Source organism: Mauremys reevesii, linkage group 3, assembly GCF_016161935.1.
Source record: "Mauremys reevesii isolate NIE-2019 linkage group 3, ASM1616193v1, whole genome shotgun sequence".
NCBI lineage: Eukaryota > Metazoa > Chordata > Testudines > Geoemydidae > Mauremys > Mauremys reevesii.
Genome location: NC_052625.1, coordinates 54,473,226 through 54,497,858, shown reverse-complemented (window position 1 = coordinate 54,497,858; position 24,633 = coordinate 54,473,226). Strand labels below are relative to the sequence as shown.

The 24,633-nt window shown below is 45.2% G+C and overlaps 1 protein-coding gene across 15 annotated transcripts in view; it reads left to right on the top strand.

The window, feature by feature from the left end:
• Window positions 1-24,633, top strand: part of ENAH (ENAH actin regulator) — a 175,219-nt gene that overhangs the window by 69,723 nt on the left and 80,863 nt on the right. For all 15 annotated transcript variants that reach the window (XR_005596167.1, XR_005596175.1, XR_005596174.1 and 12 more), the window contains 2 exons: window positions 2,859-3,024; window positions 24,418-24,595. Coding sequence is in view for 6 of the 15 variants with exons in the window: in XM_039530281.1 (XP_039386215.1) it covers window positions 2,859-3,024; window positions 24,418-24,595 (344 nt within the window). In the remaining 9 variants the exon portion in view is untranslated. The remainder of the gene's footprint in view (window positions 1-2,858; window positions 3,025-24,417; window positions 24,596-24,633) is intronic.

Below are 24,633 nucleotides of genomic sequence, written 5' to 3'. Positions count from 1 at the left end.
TTCTTAAGGTCCTTATGCCAACTTGGAATAGCCAGAAGTGCAGTGTAGCACAGACCAGCCACTCCCCTACCCCACCTTGCTTCCTGCAGAAGAAGCTGCAGAAAGGGAGGCATAGGACCCAGCTATACTGACTCTTTGCCCCTTGGGCTTTCCTCCACACTGAAGAAATCCTCAGCAGGGGACTTCTGGATGGTTGCTGTCCCCTTTGCACTGCCTGATTGGCACAGAGGGAACAAAGCAGCACAGTACCCGTCTCCAAGTATTGATTGTGGCCTCTTGAAATATGTTCAGTCTTCAGGCTAAAAAGGCTGTATGCCACTGTATTAGATGGTGAAACCATACTTGTTTAATGCAACAGAATTCCTTAAAGTCCAAAATTTGGGCTAGATTTTTTTGGTCATCTTTAGACGTATGGAGTACTCAGATATAAGCCTTTGTCCTGAAATAGTTGCAGTGCAATATCTGCATGAAGTAATGCAAACATGTTCTTATCTCCCGTAGCTGGATGACTGGTATTGTGTGCTGATGTATTTTTGTCTGTACACAGACTTTTCACTGACTACTGAACATAGTTTTCCCCTTTGCTATTAAGTGGAGGTGCCTATGTTCATTCAAAACTTCAAAGTTAACATAGTTAACAAAAAAGGTGAAACATATTGCCATTTTCCTAACAGAAGGAATTGAGAACATTGGGGAAAGGAAGAAACTAAAACAGCTTAAAATTATGTGGGAAAACCCTTCTTTACATTTAATATTTTATAAATAAATATAGTTCATTTTCTTGCATTTCTCCTTCATAGACTGTCTGCAGAATCCCCCTTCTTCCTCTTGCCCTCCTTCCCCTCCAAAAAAGGCAGGTAACACTCCTTCTGGAAGGCATGTGCAATGCATGGCTTGCAGTGTTGGATGTGCCAATACGTCGTCATGGATAATTTGATTTACTGATAAGTAATTACTTTTATTTTTATTGCCAGACAGTGTCTGGACATTTCTAGTAAAAACAACTTGGGTTCCCCTTCCCTTTCAATAAATAGTATGCCTCTGATCTGTCCCACTTCCTTGCATAGGCAGACTCTTCTCTCTCAGTTTTAGACTGTACCTTGTTCTCAGCATGATTATTCTACTCAAAGTATTATGCTGAAGCATGGAAGGGAGCTTCACTGAACACTGATCAAAGGAGCACCCTCTTGCTCAGGGAGGAGTCATAGCCAATGTTCCCTCTAATTTTTTCCATCCATGTGTAGAATAATGTGTGCACCAAGGTAATGTGTGGAGGTGAGCCACCAGTAGAAACAAAAAACCTAGATATAATATATATTTTAAAAAAGTTACCATAGGGATAATTACTCCAGACAGGACAGGTTAGGCATTTTAGAACTCACTACTCAAAGAATTTAAGTGTAAGAGAAATAAAAATTATGAAATGCATAGACCAGTCAAAAAACTAAAATAACACACTTTGAAAGAATAAAATTACAGAGAATATATGTGCATTGTAGGAAGTACCAAGGAATAACAACAATAATACAAGGATTTGTTGGGAGGTGACTGTGAAAGTGTGTGTGAGAGAGACAGACACACAGAGAGACTCTGCACATTGGCTGCTGGGGAAGTTTCTGAGAGATGCTGAGCGCTGTCGCTTTAAGGCACTCACTGAAAGCTCTCCTGTTCCTGAGCCCTGTCCCCCCTCCCCTGCTCTGCAGAGATGGGATACATGGTCGGGGGGAGGGGGAGAGACTGTGTGTATGTGTGTGAGAGAGAGAGAGAGTGTGTGTGTGTGTGTGTGTGCTGGCTGCTGGGGAAGTCTCTGAGACGGTGCACTGTCTCTTTAAGGCACTCACTGCCCAGAAGGCTCATTCAGACCTCAGACAATAGCGGCTCTCCTGCTCTGAGCCCTGTTCCCTCTCCCCTGCTCTGCGGAGATGAGGTACAGGGGCTGGGGAGGGGGACACACTGACATCAGCTCTCTTCCCCTGCCCCCCTCAAGCAGCTCTGCACAGCCATCAAGAGAGTCCCAGGAGCAGCTGCAGGAGCAATGTGGCTGTAAAGCGGGGAGAAAGGGGCACCTGAACACAGGCTGCCAGATGTGTGTGACTCTGCTAATCAAGTGCGCGGCACTTGAATCACTCCTGGGCGGCCGCCCGACCATGCAGCTTAGGGGAAACACAGGTCATAGCTGTATCTGAAATTTCTAGATACCATATGATGTAAAATATATGTAAAAAGAAAATCTTAAACTTATTTTGTTTCCAAGAAAATAAATTATTTACATATTGAAATTTATCCCAAATAGGTGTGTTCAATGTCTTTTTTTCATTGAATTCACTGCAGAGCGTCTTCCTATCCTTATTAATCTCACTTCCTAGCTGTTAGCTTATTCCATCAGTTACATTTTTCTTCTATTGAAGTGTTTAATTATAGAAGCCTAAGTAAAGCCATAGTGTCAATGAGACTGAGGCTTCTAAGTACCTTATTCTCTTTTGCAAATTTTACCCAGGGTTTTAAAGTGCTAATAACTTAAATTCATATTTAGTAGGAAAGCTTTCCTGTAGTAAAAAACCCGCCAAACATTTGTTTGGCAGGTCTAATTATATTGGTCTATCTTTACCCTTAATACAGTTCTCTTCGTTCATACCTTTTGTGAGCAGAACTCTACTTCAGAATGACACACACTAAGTGAAATAGTTGTTGTGCTATGGTGCTAGCAATTCTACATTGATGAAAGGTAAAATTTCCTGTCAGGTTATCTTAACTTGCCCAGTAATTTTTTTTTTTTTGGTTTACATGTAGCGCTTTCATTTACCTTAACATTGCTTTTGCTTTTTAACATGAAATATCTTTTTTTCTTGTCTTAATAGTGAACAGAGTATCTGCCAAGCACGAGCTGCAGTTATGGTCTATGATGATACCAATAAGAAATGGGTACCAGCTGGTGGATCGACTGGATTCAGTAGAGTTCATATATATCACCACACAGGAAACAATACATTTAGAGTAGTGGGCAGGAAGATTCAAGATCATCAGGTATGTGAACCTCTAATAATTTTCAAAGGGAACTTATTTTTAACTATTATAATTATTCCATTTAAAAAAATCTCTGTTCAGTAAAGTAATGGGACTATCCAAAATAATAAAATACAATTTAGCTTATGATATTGTCCAAGACTTATTAGGCATTTTCTAAACATTCAGGGAAAGTATGGTCATTGCTGTAAGGACAGACAAGTGGACAGAGGTTCAGGGAAGGAAACAACATGAAGCAATTTATGTGCAAGCCAACTTAATTCACAGTAAACTGTTTAAGTTCTAATATGGCTAAAACAGAATTTTTCTTCCCACACCTGCTCCATTTCCCCCCTTCTCTCACTGTCAATGCCATCATCCTTCCAGTTACAGGTCTGCAATCCTGGGGGATTTTTGACTGCCACTCCCTTTCCCTTGCCCTACACATCAATGCCATAATCAAATGCTACACTTCTTCTTCCTACTTGGCAGCTCCAACCTTTTGTAGCCATCCTAAAAGCCAGATCTGTCATTCAAAACCTTATTGTATCCAGACTCAACTACAACAGTACCCTCTTCTTTGAACTTCTTTTCTCCCCCTGCCCCCCATTTATTTCTACTACTGTTTTTCTATCCATACAAAGTGAAGCATTAAAGCCTTCAGCATAGTGATGATAGGGGAAGTGTGTGAGCTGATGAGATTGCTAGATGACAAATTGTAAATTCAGAAGAGCAATTGACCATGGGCAGAGCCTTCGGATGCCCTCACAGATAATGGAAGAGGTGAGGAGGAAGAGCCAGAATAAACAGCGCAGCTGTTCCCTGGCACCGAGCACAGGGGAGAAAGGTATCAGGCTGCTCACCCCAGACTGGTGACTGGACCATTCAGCCCACCCAGGGATCCACCTCTGACTCCTGGGAGCAACAGGGGACCTCGGCGCTTGTTAGTGTCTTCAACATCTGAGGCCTTCCAGGCGGCTAGGGACCTTTTGGCCCTTCCGGCGCTGCCTGTGACTACCGGCAGATACCACTAAAGCTCCCCATTCCAAGGGCAAGCTAGCTGTGGCCCTGCCTCAAAGGGCAGTGGAGCATTGCTGGTCTCCGGAGCAGAGGCATTGTTACCCTACTCCACGATCTCAATCCTCAGCTCCGCAACTATGGTCCCTGGCCATACAACCTAGGTTGCCAGCTCCACATTTGCAGTCCCCATGGTTGCGGCATGGATCGCCCGCCTTGAGGCACTGATCTCCTCATTCCCAGTACCAGTCCTCCCTCAATGCCTTGGTTCAAGTCTCCTTCCCCCAAATGACCTTCGGCATGCTGGTTGCCACCTGTACGGGACTGCTCCTCACCTTCACATCACCAGACCCCATCAACCTGGGGAGTCATCGGTTACTACCCGTTAGGCACTGGTCTTCCATCCCTGACGTCAGCTGCAGACACAAGTCTCCACAGCCCTCCATGGTCACTGAGGGGAGACTTGTCTGAGTTGGACCGAGAGTTCAGCCTTTCGCTGCATAAACAGCAGTCCCCTTGGGTTCTGGACGCCAGCACTATGCTGGCAGTGGCTGCGTGGCAGCAGGGCCACTGGCCAGCTCAATGGCCCTACTGGAATCCTTGGGACCTTCCAAGGATACCGGTGACATATTCGCATCACTCCTCTCTGGTGGCTTCGGAGAAGTTACCCCCACTCCACTGGCACACAGTTCAAAACAAGACACGGACTCTGACGCAGGGGCAGAGGAGCAGTTACCAACACCAAGGGAATCTTCACCAGTGCAGAAGAGTGCCCCCATCATCGTCTTTGTCACTGGAAGAGGCGGTAGTGGGGCCCTCACACTTGTCCCCTCCCAGATGACTTTAGAGCAGGGATTCTCAACCTTTTTTTTTTTCTTTCTGAGGCCCTCCATAACATGCTATAAAAACTCCAAGGCCCAGTGGGGGAAGGAGGGGGGACTTGGGCCTATGGGCTGGGGGGTCCGGATGCTCGGGCATAGGTGTAGTTTGACTTCTATTTTGGGTGGGCAGGGGCCAGCATGGCTTGTGCCTGCCAGCTCCACATAGCAGGGTCCAGGGAGGGCGCGCCACCTCCACCCCCAACTCACTTCAGCAGGTCACTCAGCCTGTTTGGGTTGGGGAGGAGGGCACAATCAAAAATTATAACTGAAAGGTGTGGGGCACAGCTCAAAAAGTTTGAAAAGAGCTCAGGGTTCAGGAAGGGGAATAGTTAGGGGCTGTGTGCACGCAGAGGGGGTAGCTCGGTGCGGGGAAGTGGGTAGCTAATGCTCCTCTGCATTTCCTGTTCCCTGAGGGCTCTGCCAGCCATGGGGCTGGGTCCCCCACCCAGGCAGCTCTTACTGGCTGTGTGAACAAGGGGGGCTGGGAGCTGAGGAGCAGCTTCAACCCCCAGCAGCAGCAGAGGAGGAAACGCCCCGGCTTCCTGCTCCATGGTACCAGACAGAGTAGCAGCTGTCCCGCACTGCCCAGCTCTGGCTTCCTGCCTCCGACCTGATCAGAAGGTGGGGAGAGAAGGGGGTGGTGGAGCTGCCCCGTGACTGCCCTGCTCTTGCACTGTAGTTTCGGGTGGGATGGGCAACACCCCCATGTTCCCCCAACTCTGCTCATTGTTGATGGGCTTCTGCACCGGGGGGAGCACTAGGGCTCCGGAATTCAGCCCTGCGGGGGGCACCGGGGATCAGGGCTTCAACCCCGCGGCTTCTGGCTTCAGCCCTGCGGTAGGTGCTGGGGCTCAGGCTCTGGGTTTCAGCTGTGGGGCCCTGCGGACCCCCCTGAAAGGGTTCGCAGACCCCTTGTTGAGAACTTCTGCTGTAGAGCACACCAAGCTTTACTTAGGCCTGATCTACACTAAGGGGGGGGGGTCGAATTAGGGTACGCAAGTTCAGCTATGCGAATAGCGTAGCTGAACTTGAAGTACCCTAGTTCGACTGATTTACCCGTCCAGACGTGGCGGGGTGTAACTCCGCGGCTCCAAGGTCGACTCCGCCACCGCCGTTCGCGGTGGTGGAGTTCCGGAGTCGACCGGAGCGCGCGGGGAGTTCGAACTATCGCGTCTTGATTAGACGTGATAGTTTGAACTCCGAGAAGTCGAACTCACAGCGTCGACCTGCCCTTAGGGTGGCCTCCAACCTGGGCTAGGAGGCGGAGGAGTTGGCGGAGCCGTCAAACACCCTGTTGGATGTGATAACGGCAACAGCTCTGGCGGGGGTCTCACTACTGGTGCATGAAGGAGTATTAAGAATTGCTGAGTCACTCTGGCAAACCCCTTCATCTGTTCCGCCAACATCCAAATGGGTGGAAAAGAAGTACTACGTCTCTGCCCTAGGGTTCGAATATCTGCATACCCACCTGCCTCCAGGGTCGCTAGTAGTATCAGCAGCCAACAAAAGGGATAGGCAGGGTCAGGCAAGCGCCACACCTAAAAATAAAGACACAAAGAGACTGGACCTTTTTGGCAGGAAAGTTTATCCGACCGCCAGTCTCCAGTTCAGGGTGTCTAGCCACCAGGCCCTGTGGGGGAGATACAATTGTAAGTTATGGGATTCTCTCAATAAGTTACAGGACTCCCTGCCTCAGGACCTTAGCTAGGAATTTGTGGCCATTCTGGAGGAGGGCAAGCGGTGACGAGGGGCTCTCTCCAGATGGCTTGGGATGCGTCTGACTCAGCAGCCAGAGTCATTGCCTTGGTAATGAGGCGCAGTTCATGGCTGCAATTCTCAGGTCTCTCCCAGGAAATGCAGTTGTCCATCCAGGACCTTCCCTTTGAAGGGAATGTGCTCTTTTCGGAGCAGACGGATGCAAGGCTGCATGGCCTGAAGGATTCTCAGGTTATCCTGAGTGTGCTTGGCCTTCACATGCCGCAAGCTGCGAGGAAGCAGTTCCAGCTGTCTTCACCATCCAGGTCATGGGGGCTTCCTCGACAGTGTGCTGTTAAGAGAAAGGAGAGAGAGAGAGGTTTAAACATCGTCATCCCTCTCCCTCTCATTCGGCAGCCCAGTGTGGTCCCGTGAGACATCAGGGAGGTTTGAGATAGGCGTTTTCAAGGTGCGTACGAGGACTGCACCCCAGTTGAATTTCAGGATCCCCCCCCATTTATTTCTCAACCAGTTTGTCCCTTCTGGTCAGCTTGATCTCAAGTAATCAGAGAGTTGTGGGTGCTCAGCACAATATCCCTTGGCTACGTCCTACAGTACAGTGAATAGTTTTCACTTTTATGGCTTCAGTTCCTACAAAGAATAGACACCAGCTACTGCTAAGAATGTTGGTCCCAAATTAACAAAAAGCAGTTTAGTTTTCCTAAATCCTATCTCTTTCTGCTAAAATATTACATGACTTTCTTCTCCAAACCATTCATGAAAGTTTCTGCAAACATATGGATTCATCATAAACCATGAAGTTATTCAGGTTTTTTTAATTTTTACTACGTCTCCTAGTCTTGCAAATATAAGGAAATAGGAGAGAATTGAAATTCAGTGTGTCCCACGCAACAGTTCTGAACAAAATTTGATTACAAATTATTTTACTGGTGATCCATAAACCAGGAAGAGCCTAGTTTCTGTTGTTATGCTGAATTTACAGGCTTGCAATTAGAATTGGCTCCAAAAAGATTTTCTTTGCCACCCTTACTTGCACTCAATCGCATATTAAGAGAGAACCCCTGCAGAGAATTCTTACATAGTAAAGTACTACTTAGCGAGAGTAAGGATGACAAAATTAGAGTGCTCTTGCTTGTAAACTGGGCACATGAGATATAAGCGTGGAACTCACTTTGAGGTGTGACTGCATATTAGGATGATACCTTTCTGCAGGATTTCCCTTAGTAGTTATATTCTCTTGTGCTTGTGAAATCTTATCCGCATAGTCCAGTGTAGTAGGAGAATAAGAAATTAACTTCTTCTGTCAAGCGATTAAAAAAAAAAAGTGACTAATTGCACAATTAAAAAAAGAATCATGATTAATTGCACTGTTAATAATAAAATACCATTTATTAAATATTTTTGGATATTGTCTATATTTTCAAATATATTGATTTCAGTTACAACAAAATACAAAGTGTACAGTGCTCACTTTATTATTTATTACCAATATTTGCACTATAAAAATATAGTATTTTTCAGTTCACCTAATACAAGTACTCTAGTGCAATATCTTTATCATGAAAGTTGAACTTACAAATGTATAATATGTAAAAAAAAAAAATAATTGCACTAAAAAAAAATAAAACAATGTAAAATATTAGCGTCTACAAGTCCACTCAGTCTTACTTCTTGTTCAGCCAATTGCTCGGACAAATAAGTTTGTTTTTATTTGCAGGAGATACTGTAAACTGGCTGCATTATCAGTCGAAAGTAAGAACAGGCATTCGCATGGCACTGTTGTAGCCAGCATCGCAAGACATTTACGTGCCAGATGTGCTAAAGATTCATGTGTCCCTTCGTGCTTCAACCACCATTCCAGAGGACATGCACTCATGGTGATGACGGGTTCTGCTTGCTAATGATCCAAAGCAGTGCAGACTTATGCACATTCATTTTCATTATTTGAGTCAGATGCCACCAGCAGAAGGTTGATTTTCTTTTTGGTGGTTTGGGTTCTGCAGTTTCCACATCGGAGTGTAGCTCTTCTAACTCTTCTGAAAGCACATTCCACATCTCCTCCCTCTCAGATTTTGGAAGGCACTTCAGATTCTTAAACCTTGGGTCAAGTGCTGAAGCTATCTTTAGAAATTTCACATTTGTGCCTTCTTTGTGTTTTGTCAAATCTGCAGTGGAAGTGCTCTTAAAATGAACATGTGCTGGGTCATCATCTGAGACTGCTATAACATGAAATATATGGCAGAATGCAGATAAAACAGAGCAGGAGACATGCAATTCTCCCCCAAGGTGTTCAGTCGCAAATTTAATTAACACTTTTTTTTTTAAATGAGCATCATCAGCATGGAAGCATGTCCTCTGGAATGGTGGCTGAAGCATGAAGGGGAATACAATGTTTAGCATATCTGGCACTTAAATACCTTTCAGTGCCGGCTACAAAAGTGCCATGTGAATGACTGTTCTCACTTTCTGGTGATGTAAATAATAAGCAGGCAGCACTATCTCCTGTAAATGTAAACAAAGTGTTGGCTGAACAAGAAGTAGGACTGAATAGACTTGTAGGCTCTAAAGTTTTACGTTTTGGTTTTGAGTGCAGTTACGTAACAAAAAAAAATCTACATTTGTAAATTGCACTGTTGTGATAAAGAGATTGCATGACAGTACTTGTATGAGATGAATTGAAAAATGCAATTTCTTTTGTTTACCATTTTTACAGTACAAATATTTGTAATAAAAATAATATAAAGTGAGCACTGTACACTTTGTATTCTGTGTTGTAATTGAAATCAATATTTGAAAATGTAGAAAAACATCAAAAAATATTTAATAAATTTCAGTTGGTATTCTGTTTAACAGTGCGATTAAGTGTGTTTTTTTTAAATCGCAATTAATTTTTTGCAGTTAATCTTTTGAGTTAAACTGTGATTAATTGACAGCACTACTTCTTACGTGAGTGAATTTCTACTATATTAGTAGAGATGATTCTGTTGTATGTGGTATATGACTGATTTTAATCTATGAAATAGGACTTCTAAATTATTACATTGGATGCTTCCAAGTGCTGATGTCTTAAATATAGAAAGTTGTTGTAACCAGGAACTGACATCATTTTTCATTTCTTTTTTCCACTTCATTTACTTCTGTTTGAGGTGATGTGATAGAGATTAAGCTAGGTCAACTCAAATAAGTTGTCCTTTTCTTCCTGCTCCTGCTACAACATATTTAAATGTTTCTTCTCTATATTCCCAGTTTGTCTCCCCTTAGCAAATCAGAGAAAAAATTTTCTAACTATAACCTTCCTGTAATATTACTGCTTTAAGTTTACAGCTATTAACAGTCTCATCCATAAGTTAAACACCTTTAGAGATATTGTGTAAGGTTTGTTAGAATGGCAGTGGAAGGCAACTAAAATAATCACTATGATTAAAAGAACTATGATTAAAAGAATGGCAGAAAAGGCTCAGCACTTTACACCGGAGTTTTGGATATCTATCAAGAGTTTTTGCCCAACTGTGGATGGTGAATTCTTAACTTGGTGAGATAATGGACAACAGAAGTTAGTAAAGTATCACTGATATGTCAGTGTCTAAATTTGACTTCATTGGCAAGGGGCTAGGCAACAATTACATCTTTGGTTTTAGATACAAATTTTTAATCTCAAATACATTCATAAAATGATGTTTCACCCTGGAGTTACAGATGTAAATGTAGTGTGCCGTGGGAATAAAACTGCCTAGGAGGCTGTAAAGAAATTGCTCTAGAATAGGGTTTTGCAAACATTGGTACATGTGCTGTTGGTGGTATGTGAGCTTGTTGAAATTGGTATGATAAACAATTTAAAAAAATTTGTTTGAAACTGAATGTTGTCATGTACACTGCAGTGCACAAGAAAACTCCTGAGAGTGCATTTTGCTGCTTCTAGCCGCTTTAAGTCATAATGGGGAATAACACTTGCCATCCATGCTGGCATAGTATTTTTATTTAGCGGCACGTTGTGTGCAGTAGCTGTGCAGATGGGTGCTATATTCTCATCTGGCCCACAGCAGGCTGGATTTCTGCAAGGTGAAGTCTTCAGCCTTGCGCCAAGCCACACATTGGTGTTCTGTTGCTGTAGATTTGTGGTGAGCTCCCTGCAGATCTCTAGGAAAGTGGTCTTTGTCATCTGAAATTCTGCTGGTCATCCCCAGGATTCCATCACTTTCCTTTCCTACCAGTTACTGCTCATTTCAGAAGTCCAGAAACTGCTCTGCAGTCAGTGAAGCTGCTCCAGGAAAAGATCATCCACAAGTAGCTGCTTGACATCCTCCTCCTCCTCCTTTAGCCAGATCAGCTTGGTAGTGTGACAGCTAGCCTCCAAAGCAGCCATCACTTGGGAGCATGATCTCAAATACATGTGCAGCAGCCTCTGTGTATTAGTAAATGTCAGGATCATGGCATGCAGAAGTGATCCCTCCATGCTGGTTAACAGAGGTTTTGAAAATGATGCCAGGTTGCAAAAGGCAGTTAAATGATGGGATATCAGGGGAGGAATCATGGAAACTTGCAAGTACGATCCGAAATCCCAGAATTCCAGTGGCTTCTAACAGGTATTCTACAATATAGCACAAGAAACATCCCAGAGTGCATAGAGGCCAGCATCAGGACAAAGCACCATAGGATACTCATCCAGAATACTGATTACTTATTTTGGAAAAAAGTCAGTGCTTTGTGTACACACTCATTGAGGGGGAAGCAGGTAACAGCTGGTTTTGTGGATGCAGTTATTGTGGTATGTTACACAAAAACATCATTTGCAAAAACTTTCTCATTTTGGCAAATCCTTAGGATTTCTTTATCCTTCATGACAAAGGTGAGGAGAGTTAAGGCCCTCATTGTCCAATTGAAACCACCTTTCTTGAACAGTGATTGATCTACCAAACCATCTTCTAGCCAAGAGGAAAGTCTCTTCTCTGCCACATAAATCATCATTTACTGAGGACTCTGTTTTTTATTATTGTAACATAACAAGTACCTACAGGGAGGCAAGAGCTATTAGATCTTTTTAGTTAAGCTTTTTTCTATTCTCTGTCTTCTGTCTTTTATGAAGTCTTTACAGCGTGTACTGGTCCAGTGTAGTGTGTCTGACAAACATTTCTTAGGCCATGACTACAGTGGAACGTTTTACCAGTGTGACACCCGTTGCGGTTACTCTTATTCTGGTGAAAGAGCAGCTTTTTTGGTGTTGCTGGGAAAGAGGTTTAAGCTAAATATAGTGAATAAAAAAAGGCAGTCATACCGGAATAAGTGTCTGCATGAGGTGGGGTTAATGCTGGTACAGCTGTTTAAATTCACATCCTAGTTTATACTAGCATAATTTTCCCCTGTAATCAAGTCTTTAGAATAATTTAAACTAAGTTTTACATCTCTTGCATGACGAAAGTGGCATTCTTGGCTTTGAGAGTCAAGAAATGGTTTAGCTCCACCACTCTTTCAACACCGTAGAGTGGTGGGCCGTGCCCCCTAAGGGGGGTGTGCAGGAACATCAAGGGGGATGCTGTGGGGCCCAGGCCAATCCCCACGGGTGGGGAGGGAACACCACCCAGCCCTGCTCTGCTCCCAGCTCCACTCTGGCACTGCTCCTGGCCACAGCTGCAGCTCTGTTCCTGGCCATTGCTCAGCTTTTGGCCCAAGGGTCTGCAGACACATTCCATTACTGATTTCGGGGATGGGGGTTTCGAGAGGAAAAGTTTGGGCACCAATGCTACTGAGGGTGATGTGAAAGTAGTAGTACTCTTGTATTGGGTATCTCGTCAACATTCAATTGTCCATGAGGGTGAATGTAGTGAGAAGCAAAAGTGACAAAACTCATTTATGTTTAACTATTTTCTGGCAGTTGTCATTGAGATGGTTAAAGAGAAGCTGTCAAATGTGCAGCTCTCCCTTGTTTCAGTCCTTGTAAATTAAATCTAATAGACATGTACAGATTTAGTTTGTGGAGTTTTTGTCTTCTGCCAGGGCCACCCGGGGGTGGGGCAAGTGAGGTAATTTGCCCCAGGCCCCGCAGGGGCACAGCGAGCCCTGGCTCAGCGGCGATCTGGGTCTTTGGCAGCATTTCGGCGGCGGGGGCCCTTCAGTCGCTCCAGGTCTTCGGCGGCAGGGGGCCCTTCAGTGCTGCTGAAGACGTGGAGCAACTGAAGGGCGCTCCGCCGCCGAAGACCCGGACCGCTGCCGGGTGAGTACAAGCGCCGCAATTCCCCCGCTTTGCCCCACTCCCCCTGAATCCTCTGGGCAGCCCTGTCTTCTGCTCCTACAGTGTTTGACATACGGAGAACAACTAACTCATGCTAATGCATCAGGATAAAGTTGTATGTTCATATCTAGATGCACATGCTGCTTCTAATTCACTGATTATGCATGTGAATCCATGGAAACGGAACATGGTTTTTGTTCGGACACTACTGTGCTGTGGAAGGGCACATTTGCCTTACAGAAATCATTTTGGGGAACCTGAGGACATGTCTACAGCTTTAGCCTGGTTATGCAACTTAATTGCAACACAGTCAATGCTACAAAATTTATCCTTTTGTATTCTAGTCAGGAGACAGCCATGTTGTAATAAGGTCCCCAACTCAGTTTCTGTAGTGTAGGTGATGCCCTAAAACTATGCCGTGTGCTTTGGACAAAAATCATTAAATAAAATTGAGTAGAATACCTTTGTTTTTGTTTTTTCTACAAAGAATAAGTAGATGTTAATCTCTCTAGTGTTAAAATGATTCCATTATAAGGGCAAGGCATTTTACTTCTGATGTCAAAGTTTGACAAACCTTCATTTAAAAGAAAAAAATACAGAAATATTAATTGGACTATCTTTCTCTGAAGCTGAACTAAATTTAAGGTATGAAATAATACAGTATTTAGGATTGACAGTCTTCCATGAAGCAAAATGTACATGCTGATACGCTAGTTCCTGTCATGTTGTGATTTGTGAAATTACTTTGGTGTAGATCTAACTCAACTGGTAGAATTACAGATGACTCTGAGATTGCCGTTAACTGTCTACACTTTTTTAAAATCATAGAATCATAGGACTGGAAGGGACTTAAGCGGTCATCTAGTCCAGTTCCCTGCTCTCATGGCAGGACTAAGTATTATCTAGACCATCCCTGGCAGGCGTTTGTCCAACCTGCTCTTAAAAATCTCCAGTGATGGAGATTCCACAACCTCCCTAGACAATTTATTCCAGTATTTAACCACTCTGACAGGAAGTTTTTCCTAATGTCCAACCTAAATCTCTCTTGCTGCAATTTAAGCCCATTGCTTCTTGTCCTGTCCTCAGAAATTAACTATTTTTTCTCCCTCCTTGTAACAACCTTTTTTATGTACTTGAAAAATGTTATCTCCCCTCTCAATCTTCTCTTTTCCAGACTAAACAAACCCTATTTTTTCAATCTTCCCTCACAGGTCATGTTTTCTAAACCTATAATCATTTTTGTTGCTCTTCTCTGGACTTTCTCCAATTTATCCACATCTTTCCTGAAATGTGGTGCCCAGAACTGGACACACTACTCCAGTTGAGGCCTAATCAGCACGGAGTAGAGCGAAAGAACTACTTTTTGTGTCTTGCTTACAACAATCCTGCTAATACATCCCAGAATGATGTTCGCTTTTTTTGCAACAGCGTTACACTGTTGACTCACATTTAGCTTGTGGGCCACTGTGACCCCCAGATCCCTATCTGCAGTACTCCTTTCTAGGCAGTCATTTCCCATTTTGTATGTTTGCAACTGATTGTTCCTTCCTAAGTGGAGTACTTTGCATTTGTTCCTATTGAATTTCATCCTGTTTACTTCAGACCATTTCTCCAGTTTGTCCAGATCATTTTGAATTTTAATCCTATCCTCCAAAACACTTAAAACCCCTCCCATCTTGGTATCATCTGTAAACTTAGCTAAGGTTGCTAGAGTGAATAGTATAACCTTTATAGAAAATATATAGGAACTATTTCAAAAACAAAAATACTGAATTTTAATGTATGCACATGATAAACTAAGGCAACATTCTGTTGTTCTTACAGTTAATGATTTACTTAGTATTAATGTCAACATTTACATTATACATTCCAATTACATTGTTTGTTTCTCAAGGTATGTAACCTAGGCATCACTAATCTGTGGCTATCATGTCCCATGAGAAGTGTATATTGATGCATATATTGAAAATTCACTGGTACTATACATTTTGTGAATTAGACCTAATGTAGTTATGGGAATGTTTCTGGTGAATTTTCACATCAATATTAAGCAAATCCATAAACTACAACAATAATAAAATGTTACCATAACTGATCACTTCCATACTTCTCAAGGTTTAGCGTTAACACCAGTAAACTTACTAAATAAGGGCTAGAACTTGAGTTACCTTAACTGTAAATTAATGCAGATTTACATTGTGGAATTTCAATTAAAGAAATATGGACAAAGTGCAGTTTTGGTTAAACTGGTGTGACTGTAGACATAACTATTGATATTACTGTGGTTTTAAGCTGATGTAATGGAAGCAGAATAAGGTCTGTTTTCTCAAATAGATAAAAAAGGTAGAATAGATAGAAAAATTGTTTAAAGTCTTCTATTCTGGAAATCTCTTACCATGTTTGCATACAAAACTTTGTGGTCTGAGCCCATAAAATCTTTTAATACGGCAGTTCTGCTCTGTAAAATGACTTTGGTATCGCACAGGTACATATTTTTGGTGTTAATGGCTTTCAGATCAACTCCCGTCAGTTTACATGTAAAGATTTTGTTTCAAACTGCCAGCCCTGTAAACTCACTGTGGAATCTGAGGATATGTCTACACAGGGATAAAAAAACCCATGGCTGTCTTGGGTCAGCTGACTTGGGCTCACAGGGCTCAGTCTCCAGGGCTGAAAAATCACTGTGTAGAGATTCAGACTTGGACTGGAGCCTGAGCACCTGGACCCTGTGAGGATGGAGGTGTGATGGGCTCCCCCTTGGTGCCTCCTGGAACTGGGGTACCACTGAGTACTCTGACCCACCAGCCTGGTCTCCCTCTCAGACTGTACTGCTGTGACAAGCTACAAAGCCCTCCAGCATGCACTTTCACCAGCATGCATACATACAGGTAGGGACACACCCGGCTGCAGTTATGAGCAGGCTCTATGGCCAGACTGGGCATAGGAAGGTTACTTATACCATCTTGCACTGCAGAGGGAACTTTACAGCGTGTGGGAGGGTGGTGAATTTTATGAGCTTAATCTGGAGAGGTATATGCAACAGCCTTTTGCCCCAAATTATGATTCCCACACACCTCACTCCAACTCCCTGGTTTGGACAGAACAAAAACAAGTTTATTAACTACAAAAGATCCTTTTAAAGTGAATATAAGAGATCAAAGCAGATTACCTAGCAAATAAACAAAAAATGCAAACTAAACATAATATACTAAATAGATTGGATATGAATAGCAGATTCTCACCCTAAGAGATGATATAAGCAGGCTGCAGATTCTTAAGGGGCAAGCTGCCCTTAGCATTTGCTTTACAGCTTGGAATCCCCAGGAGTTTCATTCTCAGGCTAAAAATCTCTGTAGCCTGTGTCCAGCACTTCCCCCAATTCAGTCTTTGTTCCTCAGGTGTTTCCAGGGTTGTCTTGTGGGGAGTGAAGAACCCCAAATGACGTCATTTGCTGCCTTATATAGCTTTTGCATATGGTGGGAACTCTGTTTCAAAGCATGGTTCCCAGACGGGTCGGTGGAAAATTACTGACATTCCAAGATGGAGTCTAGAGACATGTGGTCTCATCACGTGTCCTTGTAGAGCAAGGGTGGGCAAACTACAGCCCGAGGGCTGGATCCGGCCCGCCAGCTGTTTTAAGCTGGCCCTTGAGCTCCCACTGGGGAGCAGGGTCTGGGGTTTGCCCCACTTCGGTGCACTGGCGCTCCAGCCGGGGAGCAGGGTCAGGGCCACTTCATGTGGCTCCCAGAAGCAGCGGTATGTGCCCCCTTGAGCTCCTATGCACAGGGGCAGCCAGGGGTCTCTGCTCTGCCCCAAAAGTCCCATATCTGGCTGTCCCCCATTCAGGAACTGCAGAAGATCACTATAAGTCAGTTGCCTAAAGACTCCTTTGAAAGTCCTGATCTAGAGGGGTCTTCTGGAACCGTGGCTGCAGAGATTATGTGCTGTGCAGTAGCCTGGGTGGCTGCCATAACTTTGGCCCCTGGGGCTATCTAAGTTATATCAGACACCTCACTAGTCCACAGAGCAGATCAGGATCAGGGAGGGCACCAAGATGGTTTAAAAGGGTCACAGAGGTAACTTGCCAGGAATTCAAGGGTTGCACAGTATTTGCATACACATTTATGTAGGATTTTAGTCTGATGCAGTTGCATTTTTTCCTTATACACTCTCTAAAGTATTATAAAACATATATTATGAAGGTCACAGGGATATGAGGATCAATAAGAATGGTCACTGCTTTTATTTGTAAGCGAACTGATATGGTCTAGTGCAAATAATTGCTGTGTTTTAACGCAGACTTTTTTCATCATTGTAGTGAACCACATATAAGCAACCCCCATCTCAGTATATTTGTAACACTTTAAACAGATCACTTCATGTACAGTGCTGCTCATTAGAAGACCACTTCCTTAGCCACTGCTTTTTCTTAATCTCTTGAGTAGTACTTCCAGAGGCTTTCACAAATAGCACCACCCTTATCTAACTTTCAACATTGCTTGGCAGGCAAAAAGAGTTGTTAGCTGTCTAGAGTGAAGTCCATGTTAAACCTTGCAATTACCTGCCAAATGAGTTTAAATAAGCTTATCTCCTTGTTAAACTACCTATATCTCTACTTAACACCTCCAAGAGCACTCTAATTTTCTCCCTGCCTGCTATGCACAGAAAAGCCACTCCACCAGACATGTTAAAGCTCAAAGACAGCCTTTTGGATTGTGGGTTGTAAACAGCTTCTGATATCCAAGCACACACACATTCACAGTTTACAAGTTTCAGAGTAGCAGCCGTGTTAGGGCTTGGCTACACTTACAAGTTGCAGCGCTGGGAGTTACAGCGCTGGTCATGCAGCTGTGTAGGGCCAGCGCTGGAGTGTGGCCACACTGACAGCTACCAGCGCTGCAGTGTGGCCACACTTGCAGCACTTTCCAGCGCTGTATTGAGAGGTGCATTGTGAGTAGCTATCCCACAGAGCACCTCGTCCCATTTTGGCGCTGAGTATTGTGGGAAGGGGAAGGAAGTGTGCGGGTCATTCCGCTTCCTGTGTGCCAACGCCCCGTGGTGCATCACTTCACATCCCAGCATTCACTCTTTCCGGCAACGTTTGGCGCCATTGTGAGTGTCTTTCTGTTTTACTCTCTGTGTGAATCGTGATTTCTGTGGCAAATGGAGCCCGAGCTGCTGAGGACTGTGCTGATGAGTGTCGCCAGCACAACACGTTTGGCAGTCGAGCTATTCCTTCAGCTCCAAAGTGACAGTGAGGAGTTTGACGATGATATCAATATCGATTCTCCTGCCGCGTGTGACACTAAAGTGCTTGTGGCATTCACGGAAATGCTCAGCACCGTTGAACGCCACTTTTGGTCTCGGGAAACAAGCACTGAGTGGTGGGATCACATCGTCATGGAAGTCTGGGATGATGAGCAGTGGCTGCAGAACTTTCGTATGAGAAAAGCCACTTTCATGGGACTGTGTGCTGAGCTCGCCCCCACTCTGCGGCGCAAGGACACAAGATTGAGAGCTGCCCTGACGGTGGAAAAGCGGGTGGCTATTGCAATCTGAAAGCTGGCAACTCCAGACAGCTACCGGTCGGTCGGGAACCAGTTTGGAGTGGGAAAGTCGACCGTTGGAATCGTTTTGATGCAAGTTTGCAAGGCAATTAATCGCATCCTGCTAAGAAAGACCGTGACTCTGGGGAGCGTGCAGGACATTGTGGATGGCTTTGCACAAATGGGTTTCCCTAACTGTGGAGGGGCGATAGATGGGACGCATATTCCTATTCTGCCCCCCCCCCCCCCACCTGGCATCAGAGTACGTTAATCGTAAGGGGTATTTCTCTATGGTTCTCCAGGCGCTTGTGGATCACCGCGGGCGTTTCATTGACATTTACACAGGCTGGCCTGGAAAGGTGCATGATGCACGCATCTTTCGGAACAGTGGCCTGTTCAGGAAGATGCAGGCAGGGACTTTTTCCCCAGACAGGAAAATCACAGTAGGGGACGTCGAAATGCCCATTGTGATCCTTGGAGACCCTGCTTACTCGTTACTGCCTTGGCTCATGAAACCCTATACAGGGAAGCTTGACAGGAGCAAGGACCGGTTCAACTACAGGCTGAGCCGGTGCCGAATGACTGTGGAGTGTGCTTTTGGCCGTTTAAAGGCACGCTGGCGTTCCTTGTATGGGAAGCTAGACTTGGGGGAAAGCAGCATCCCCGCGGTTATATCCGCTTGCTGTACCCTCCATAATATTTGTGAAGGGAAGGGTGAAACATTCAGTGAGGCATGGACCACCGAGGTTCAAGTCCTGGAGGCTGAATATGCACAGCCAGAGAGCAGGGCTAATAGAGAGGCCCAGCACAGGGCTTCAAGGATTAGGGATGCCTTGAGGGAAGAATTTGAGGCTGAAAGCCAACAGTAATGTTTGCTGCCTTGCATGGGAGTGAATTGCACTGCTTACACTGTTATTCTATTATCCATAATAATAATATGATTTGCAGTGCCTCTTTCTTTACTGGGCTAAGGTATCTTTCACTATCTGCTATAATAAAGACTGTTTTCAAAGCCAAGAATTGTTTTATTGAAAAGAAAAAAACTTCCTTGACAGACAGACACACAACATTTTTCATGAACACAAGAGGGAAGGGGTGTGGGTTGGTGAACTGTACAGTCACAAGTTTGCATATGTCCTGTCTGGAGTGCTGTTTAATGAATCCTGCACTTCAGGGTGCATATACTGCATGGTGATGGGGGTTGAGTGCATGGGGTAAGGGTGGTGGTAGGTATCAGGGCTGGTTGGTGAACGTACAGGTGTTGGAGGCAGCTGGTGGTGGTAAGAACCTGGATGCTGGGGAAAGGTGGTTTGAGCTGACATTGGGGCACAAGGCAAAAAGCTTTGGGACGGGGGGGGCTGTGGGGCAGCACGGGACTGCTCTGCCTGCATGGCTACGATAGCCTGGAGAGAGTCCGCTTGGCGCGACAGGATCTCTAGCAGCTGGTTTATGCTTTTCCTCTTTGCCACAGCGTTTCTACGCCAATGTCTCTGGCGGATCATGCTTTCCTTCTCTCTCCACTCCTTCAGTTCCTTACTCTCTCTAGCAGAGTGATGAAGAACAGTTTTCAGCATGTCCTCTTTGCTCTTTCGGGGATTTTTTCTCAAATTTTGAAGCCTTTGTGCTGTGGAACATTTGCTCAGTCCAGTAGTCAAGGTCACTGTAGAAACCCAGAAATGACAACATTTAACAGGGGCAGCATTGTATCCACTATCTCCAGACATGAATTGTTACACTGAGGGAGTTCTCACTTTAGCATTCTTTTACCACACGCATAACACGACAGAAGCCACGAAATGGTGAGTGAGGGGTGCTTATAGAGGGAGAAATGGGGCTTGATTGATAGAGGGGAGCTGGTTGCTTCAGGTAATCTGGAGTGATAGAGGGGTTGAGTGAAGATGCAGCTGCAGGGGTGATCTTCACTATCTCCCTATCTCTTCACTAAAGAGTCTCCCAACATTTTTCACAGGAGTTAATCCTGGAAGATGTCTCCCTGCTACGAGTCACTAGGGAACAGCGGGAGGCTCTTTTAGAGCAATGTGGATTCCACCCGGGACCCTATGCGGCTTGCCTGTGTTCAGAAACGGTCCCCCCACCACTTGCAGCACAGTGGCGCGGACGCGTCAGCGTGACTGGGACAAGGAACACAGTGGCTCTGCCTATAAACCTGCACAGGCATATTGGCCACGCTCTGGATGACACTTTTGCTGAGATAACTGAAGCAGATTACCGCGACGTGATAGACCACATCAACGGGCTATTCCACATCTACTAGTCTGGCATGCATGCAGCCATAACCCCCCTTCCTCTCCAGAAACATTTCCACCCAGAAAATAAAAGCCGCTTACCGGTAACCCGCTCCTCTGCTTGTCCTTCTGCAACTGCTGGCTGCTGCGATTGGGTACTTTCCTCCTGGCTTGAGAAGAGCTCCTGGCTGCATGCCTCCAGGGACTCTGGGGTGCCTTCCCCCATCCCAGGAGCTTCACTCGCGGTTTCCCCCGCCGCCTCCTCCTCCTGTCCCCAGCCTGCTCAGAAGTGTCCATCGTTGTCCTGGGATTGGCAGTGGGGTCACCCCAAATATCGCGTCCATCTCCCTGTAAAACGGCAGGTCGTGGGGCAGCCCGGATCGCCGATTGCCCTCGCGGGCTTTGTAATAGGCACTCCGCAGCTCTTTAACTTTCACCCTGCATTGTAGTGCGTCCCGATCATGGCCCCTATCCAGCATGGACCTTGATACCTGCTCAAAGATATCGTAATTCCTATGGCTGGAGCGCAGCTGTGCCTGCACAGATTCCTCCCCCCAAACACTGATGAGGTTCATCAGCTCGCCATTGCTCCATGCTGGGGCTCGTTTGCCGCATGGAGGCATGGTCACCTGGAAAGATTAACTGATTGCACTCCACACACACCTGGCTGCAGCAAACAGGAAGGAGATTTTTAAAATTCCCGGGGCATTTAAAGGGCGGGTCACCTGAGGCAAGAGCAGTAGAGTGCAAACTGATGTGCAGAGTGGCTGAACAGGAATTCTGGGATAACTCCTTATTCCCTGGAGGACAATTAAAGCGCTGGTGAGTGTCCACACCTGCTGAGCAGCGCTGGATCACCAGCGCTGCACTCCTTATACCCCTGCCGGGATGGGTTTTCAGCCAGCGCTGCAACCAGGGAGTTGCAGCGCTGGTTGTGCCCTGCAAGTGTGGACGGGGTGTAATTGCAGCGCTGGAAAGCCTCCACCAGCACTGCAGCTTGTAAGTGTAGCCAAGCCCTTAGTCTGTATCTGCAAAAAGAACAGGAGTACTTGTGGCACCTTAAAGACTAACAAATTTATTTTAGCATGAGCTTTCGTGAGCTACAGAAGTGAGCTGTAGCTCATGAAAGCTCATGCTAAAATAAATTTGTTAGTCTTTAAGGTGCCACAAGTACTCCTGTTCTTTTTACAGTTTACAAGGTTATTCCTGATGAAATGGTCATAGAAAAAACAGTTGACATTGAACTCTGAAGCTTAATGATAGCAAAGTAACACCCCACTGAGAGAAAAGGGGACAGTACTTCTCAAAGTCCAAAAGAAAACGCTGTCTTGGTTCACATCAGAAAGTTCATATAGTTAAAAGAAGTACAAAATTAAACCTTTAAATTATGCAGAAATTGGTGGCCCCCAGGTTTTCACCACAGATTTGAGGCAGTGTTGGGACTTGGCTTAAAAGGAGAAGCAAACTTAGCCTTCTGATGAGTATCTGAGGGTACGTCTACACTACGGGACTATTCCGAATTTGCATAAACCGGTTTTGTAAAACAGATTTTATAAAATCGATTGCGCGCGGCCACACTAAGCCCATTAATTCGGTGGTGTGCGTCCGCGGTTCGAGGCTAGCGTCGGCTTCTGGAGCGTTGCACTGTGGGTAGCTATTCCCTAGCTATCCCATAGTTCCCGCAGCCTCCCCCGCCCCTTGGAACTTCCAGGTTGAGATCCCAGTGCCTGATGGGGCAAAAATCATTGTTGCGGGTGGTTCTGGGTAAATGTTGTTAGTCACTCCTTCCTCTGGAAAAGCAACGGCAGACAAGCATTTCGCGCCTTTTTCCCCTGGATTGCCCTGGCAGATGCCATAGCATGGCAATCATGGAGCTTGTTTTGCCTTTTGTGACTCTCACCGTATGTGTACTAGATGCCGCTCACAGAGGCGATTCAGCAGCGCTACACAGAAGCATGCTTTTGCTTTTGCATGACAGAAGAGATGGTTACCAGCCATACTGCACCATCCAAACCCTTCCATAAATTGGAACTAAGATGATCATGGCTACCAGTCCTTTTGTACCATTTGCTGCTGTCATAAGTGTCCCGGCTGCTCTTAGCCAGGGGCGCAAAAGCCAAAATCGGGAATGACTCCCTGAGTCAATCCCTCCTTTTTGGTATCTAAAAATAGAATCAGTCCTGCCTAGAATATAGGCAAGTGTACTAGATAACCACTGTATCATAGAACCAGAGAGCACAGCTGCTCTGTGTCAGATCCTGCAGAAACTATGATCTGTATGCTATTCACAGGGGGTGCTCCTGTAACAACCCCACCTGTTGATTCCGTTCTTCCCCCAGCCTTTCTGGGCTACCGTAGCATTGTCCCCCCACTTGTGTGATGAAGTAATAAAGAATGCAGGAATAAAAAGACATGGTGACTTGTTAGTGAGAAATGAGTGGAAGGCAGCCTCCAGCTGCTATGATAGTCCAGACAGGACATTAAGCAGTGTGTAGGAGAGAAGTCCAGCATCCCTCTGCTAGTCTAGGGGCAACTGAATCTGTTCTTTACACATGAAGGGTGGGGGCTGATGGAGCTCAGCCCCCTGTTGCTATGATGGTGATGGTTACCAGCCATACTGCACCATCCACCAGAAAAAATTAGGGCCAGGCGCCCTTGATCGACCTGACGGATGCTAGTCAGCATGGTTACTGCCCCATGTGCCAATAGGCTGATGACGAGGACGGTTACCAGTCCTTTTGTACCATCAGCCACCCATGGCAGGGGGGGAGTGAGGATGTTGGTGTTGACGGCTGCAGCATCGTGTCTATCTGCAGCATTCAGTAAAGATAGGGTGACATGTAAAAGAGTCAGAGGATTGTTTTCCCTTTCGCTTCTGGGGGTGGGTGGGGGGGTGAGTAGATTGCCAAGCTATGCCCTGACCCACCGCGGACACTGTGTTTGACCCTAGAAGCATTTGGAGCTCAGCCAAGAATGCAAATACTTTTCGGAGGCTGCAGGAACTGTGGGATAGCTTCAGTCCTCCAGTCCATGAGCGTCCATTTGATTCTTTGGCTTTCCGTTACGCTTGTCACGCTGCAGTGCGCTGAGTCCCTGCTATGGCGTCTGTCTGGAGATTTTTAAAAAAGGATTCTGAATTTCATCTTCTGTAACGGAGCGCTGATAGAACGGATTTGCCTGCCCTTACAGCGATCACATCCGCATGGTCCGTGCTGGAGCTCTTTCTTTATTTTGATTTCGGACTGCATCGCCACCCGTGCTGATCGGAGCTCCACGCTGGGCAAACAGGAAATATTCAAAAGTTTGCGGGGCTTTTCCTGTCTACCTGACCACTGCATCCGAGTTCAGATTGCGGTCCAGAGCGGTCACTGCTGCACTGTGGGATAGCTCCCGGAGGCCAATACCGTCGATCAGCATCCACACTAACCCTAATCCGATATGTTAATACCGATACTAGCGTTACTCCTCTCGTTAGGGAGGAGTACAGAAACCGGTTTAAAGAGCCATTAAAATCGATATATGGTGCCTCCTAGTGTGGACGGTTGTGGCGTTAAATCGGTTTTACGCTCCTAAAACCGGTTTAAACGCCTAGTGTAGACCAGGCTTGAGTGTTAGTGTTACTGATGAGTAGCTAAGTGTTATCTGTTAGAAACAGGTTTAAAATTTTTAAATAAAAAATGGCTACAGGCAAGTAATTAAATAAAGCTCTATTGTATTAGGAAAATTACAGTAAATATTTGAGACTTAAAATGTATTTACAAGTATTTACTTTATCATTTTAGGTGGTAATAAATTGTGCCATTCCAAAAGGATTGAAGTATAATCAAGCTACACAGACCTTCCACCAGTGGCGTGATGCTAGACAGGTGTATGGTCTTAACTTTGGCAGTAAAGAAGATGCCAATGTCTTCGCAAGTGCCATGATGCATGCCTTAGAAGTGTTGAATTCACAGGAAACTGGTAAGGCTTTTAAACTTTTTTCTCAGTTCATCTGTTAC